General features: G+C 34.9%; 1 protein-coding gene across 2 annotated transcripts in view; it reads right to left on the reverse strand.

Annotated features, from left to right (window-relative positions):
- Positions 1–309: 309 nt before the first annotated feature.
- Catsperb (catsper channel auxiliary subunit beta) overlaps positions 310–4,892 on the reverse strand; it is a gene marked incomplete in the record, with an annotated part of 156,136 nt that continues 151,553 nt past the window's right edge. For both annotated transcript variants that reach the window (XM_013517143.1, XM_013517144.1), the window contains 4 exon segments: positions 310–551; positions 835–909; positions 1,691–1,791; positions 4,134–4,269. In XM_013517143.1, coding sequence (XP_013372597.1) covers positions 363–551; positions 835–909; positions 1,691–1,791; positions 4,134–4,269 — 501 coding nt within the window.

A 4,892-nucleotide genomic window follows, 5' to 3' on the forward strand; every position in this document is an offset into this window, starting at 1 on the left:
TTCTTCTCTGGACATAGCAAGGCGGCTCAGGACCACCCACAATGGGGCTCCAGCCAGTAAGAGAGAAAAATATAGAAAAACCCATTTCACATAGAGCTGGTCATCGTTTTGTTTTTCAAAAAAAGCTCAAGTAAGATCTTTTATAGATTAGCTAAAATAAATTTCTATGTGTTCAAAATGAGAAAATGGAATGGTAAAAAACTGACAAAAAATTGAACCATAATGGTAATTCTTTTGTAACTTATCTAGTTTATATTCAACATTTAAACATATTGTCCTATAATTTATTTAATAAAACTAGAAAATAAAGAGAATTTTGGGTTATCATTTATTCACTATCCAGACTTTCATCTGTAAGCCAGCTAAGTGAGAGGGGTATTTGATACATTCGATTTTTTTCTTCTAATCCATCTCTGCAATGCCCTCCATGGGTGGATATTATACAGTCGAAGCATAAATGCTGTAAAAATTAATCCCCCTAGCAGGAAGGCTGCTGCAACAGCAATAAGTGTATGTCCTAGAAATGGCAGTGGTACTTCGTCAACATATATCTGCAACAGAAAAAAACAAAGTCTTTAAGCTTCCTGAAACTAGGAATGAGAAACTCTGGACAGTATATGATTCCAACAATCACAGAACAAAATGCTTCCAAGAGTTATGCAGACACTCAGCATCTATCAAGCAGCCACACTACCATTCTCCAGAATGCCTTTTCTCTAAGCTTTGCCCATAACACAAACTCTGCTCATTTCTTCTCTTTGGTGTCTCCTGGATCGGCACTTGTGTTATTTCCTCATTCATCACCCCATGTGGTACCGTAGGCATTCACTATACCTGAAATTCTTCAACTAAGTTACAAAAAGTGACCCCTGGAATGATGGACACTCTGAAGTGAAAAAGCTCAGAGCCCTGTGGGGAAAAAAAACACATACCTGGTCATTAGCAACATTAACATGCATATTTCCTTTAAGTAAAAATACATTTGAGGCCACTTTCCCTGTGGATGCTGTGTAGAAAGATTCCTATCCCTTTCCTAAGGCTCTTGGACATATGTATCATTGATTAAAAAGAGGGACTGAAAAAGAGGAATTCAATAATAGTTTGTTTTAGAATAAAGAAGAAACAAAACCATAACACCTCACTTGGCCTAGATGAATATTTTGGGCTATCCCTCAACATTTGTAGTTCTGATCTATCCCCTATTTAATGGTTTACACAGTTACCTGGATTATATCAACTTCATGTGTTTTTATGGATATCTGGTACTAGAAGATATATTTCATGTATATCCCCCTGAAGAATACTGAGCCCATTTGTTTCCCCTAAGTTATAGAGATACTCTTTCTGCTCACTTTAGACAATCTGTCTTGTCTAAGCGTTTGAAAGATAGTAAGAGATGTTAAACTTACTTCAGATCCCTTTAGAAGTAATAACATCCAGGGAAATAGAGGAAAAGTAAACACTGTCCATATACTTTATTTTTGTTTATTTTTTGGTGCTGGGATTGAACCCAGAGTCTCATACATACTAAGCACACACTCCACCATGAAACTTTTATCACTAGCCCTTTCCATACACTTTAAAGTTGCTAGTCCCCTACTCACAGATATATATACTATAAAAATAGCAACGTAGTTAGACACATATGTTTTATCTAAACCTAGAGCAATAAAAAGTTCTACTAGCTTACCTTTATACTTAAATTGAGACCTGAGGGATTATACACTGAAGTACGAAGAATTGGTTCTAAGTAATTTTTTATTTTTTTCATATTTTCTGGTATAGTGTGTTCTAAAAAAGATATAAAAATATATTTGAAGTACACATAAGTCATTTTCTCATTTGCATTGTTATATATATTAAGGTATAATGGCATATTGTATTCTACTACTTGATTAAGTTATCACAGTCTTTTAGTTCTGCTTGTTTTTGTAGCAGGTATCTTTAGGGGAAATAAGGCCCAATCTCTCACACTCCTTCAACTACATCCTCAAGAAGGGCAAGGCTTTTAACCACTTTTCTTCAGGCTGAACTTTTCCTTCAGCCCTTTGCTCATCACCAGTCCTGACCTGAACAGTCTGTGTTTTTGGCAATGAGATTATCCCACAACCTCCCTGGTGGAGAGTAAATGATTTTTAACAAGGTAGAAGGAAAGTTTCATAACAGAATTGCTTAAATCTTTTTCAAAAGAAGGGATCCGTGATTCTTGTCTTTCTTGCTATTTTTTCTAAGTGATATAGGATTAGAACTTCCAAATTCCAGTGGTATAACTGTATATGGAATCTAAAGGGGAAAAATAAGTTCCGCTTATAGCATTAGCCAATTTCCATAGGGTAAATATTCTCACCATGGCTAATTTCAAACTGCCAGTGGTTTAATAGACAGCTTGTAAGATATTCTAATATTTAACAGTTAGTACTGCTTATTTGGTGAGAGCAGCCCCCAACATACCACAGAAAATGGGGATATTAGTCAAAGAAAAATATTTGGTAGTTTTACTTTACTGAATTTTTAAATTTCAAAAGTACATGTATATTGGGCAGAATAAGACTCATTAAATTCCAAATGTCTGTATAGCTAGTAATATATTAATGATTGATAAAATTTCCATTTAGTTATTTCTATCTAGTTCTCATTCTCCTCTAAATATTCACACAAACAAAAAATGCAAAAAAGTTGTATATTCAAGAAAAAATTGAATACAGGTAAATTTCATTGTCCTTGTTTAAATATATTTCTGCGTCTTTTCAATTATTTTACCATTAAATTTCTAAGAAACTTTATTCATATAATTAGAAGTAGGATCCTAAAATAAAATTTAAAAGATTAGAAGTCATGTCCTGTAGATTATTTGGCAACACCTTTTATAATCTGTGCCATGCTGAATAAATGAGGAGCTGGGCCTGGTGGTGCACACGTAACCCCAGCTACATGGGAGGCTGAGGCAGGAGGCTCATAAATTCAAGGCTAATTTAGGTAATTTATCTCTCTTTTTGTCTCCCTCCCTCCCTCTCTCTCTTCTGAGCTAAATCCCCAGGACTTGTCTGAAAATAAACATATAAAAGGTCTGGAAATGTAGCTCACTGGTAAAGGGCCCCCAGGTTTAATCCCCAGTAACATAATAACAAAGTGAGACCTCAGATCTGCACTCAGCACAAATTCAATCGATCATTACTAACCTACAAAATGACTTCATATTTTTGGCAGTTCAAGTTCTTTTTTTTAAATTTTAAACAGTAAAAGAAAACAATAACAAAATAACAATGAAGACAAAAAACAAAACAATACAAAAACAATAAAAACAATACAGGATTTCAAAACAAGATGATAGGAATTAACAATGGCTGTTATACTGTACTGTTATCTTCAATGAAGTTGCTCAGATTACCAGATGTAAGATTGCAAGATTGCTCAAACAATGAAAGACAATGACAAGTAATAAAAACCACATTAGAAATGATACAGAGCTTCACCAAACAAGATGGTAGGAATTCAGCAATGGCTATTACATTGCATATTGTTGTCTTCAAAGCAGTTGTTCTGATTACCAGATATAAGCATGCAAAATTGGCCAAGAGAGAAGGAAAAAAAAAAAATGAAGCATTAACTGTTCCTTTCCACAAACCAACAGATGTCAGCAACACACTTATCCCAGCCATCTTTGTATATACATATATATTTTTCCTTTTTTTCCGTTAATTTTAAAGAGAAAATATAAAAAACAAAATAACAAAAACATAGGCATTAACAAAACAACATAGAAACAGTGAAAATGACACAGAATTTTAAAACAAGGTGAGAGGAAATCAACAATAGTTGTTATATTGCATATTGTTATCCTCAGCGTAGATGTCCGGATTACCAGATACAGGCATGCAAGATTGATCAGAACAAAAAAGTTAAACATTAACTGTTCCTTCCTCAAGTTCTTAAAATACTTTATGCTGTAGAATCCAGGATACTAGAAGCTGTGAGGATTTACATGGGAGACAGCTGAAGTAAACAGCAGCATGGCAGTGAATGGAAACCTTGTCCAAACAACTGCTGCTATTTCTCGGGTAAACAGCTATGTAAACAAATGCTACTAATATCACTGCTAAGATAAAATAATTATAAAAGAAAGCAAACCCTACTTAGCTGCCAGTTTTTCCTCATGTTCACTTCAGTTACAGTAACCAAATATGGAGGTTTCACTGGAACAAGTTTATTGTCACTGAACATTTCCAATGAAATCGGATATTGTATAACCGGAAACTTAAAACGAGGAACCTGAAATACAAATTCCGTGAGGGATTATCAGTTCAGAAAAGTCAATGGTAATGTCACTTCCTGGTCAAGAATGAATAGACATATTCTTAGTGCTTTGGCTATTCTAAATGAAAAATGTTTTTTAGGCTTTCTACATCTGAGTCATGAAAAAGTCTGCCTAGAGCAAAAGCCTTGTGAATCCCAAGGCATTATACAAACACTGTGGTAATGAAATTCTTAGTTTTTGATTGGCCTTTTTGCTGGCATTAACTCTCATGTCGTTTGTACTCTTTGTTCTTGTTTTTGCTAAACCATATCCCGTGAGGCCGTGCATGAATTGCATCTCACTTCCTGCCAGCCACTATCTTTCGGCTCAGTCAGTAACTCAGGCTCTGGATTCAGCATTCAAATTCCACTTTAATTATTATTATTATTATTATTTTTAATGAGACAGAATCTTACTATGTAGTTTGGGCTGGCCTGGACTTACTATGTAGCCCAGGCTGATCTTGACCTTATGGTGATCCTCCTGCCTCAGCCTCCCAAGTGCTGAAATAACAGGCATGCACCACTACATTCAGCAGAACTTGTTTACAATGACCTGCACTACTACTGTATTATAAGAACCTGATATACGTTAAACA

This window comes from Chinchilla lanigera, unplaced genomic scaffold, assembly GCF_000276665.1.
Source record: "Chinchilla lanigera isolate Chin_1 unplaced genomic scaffold, ChiLan1.0 scaffold00037, whole genome shotgun sequence".
Lineage (NCBI taxonomy): Eukaryota > Metazoa > Chordata > Mammalia > Rodentia > Chinchillidae > Chinchilla > Chinchilla lanigera.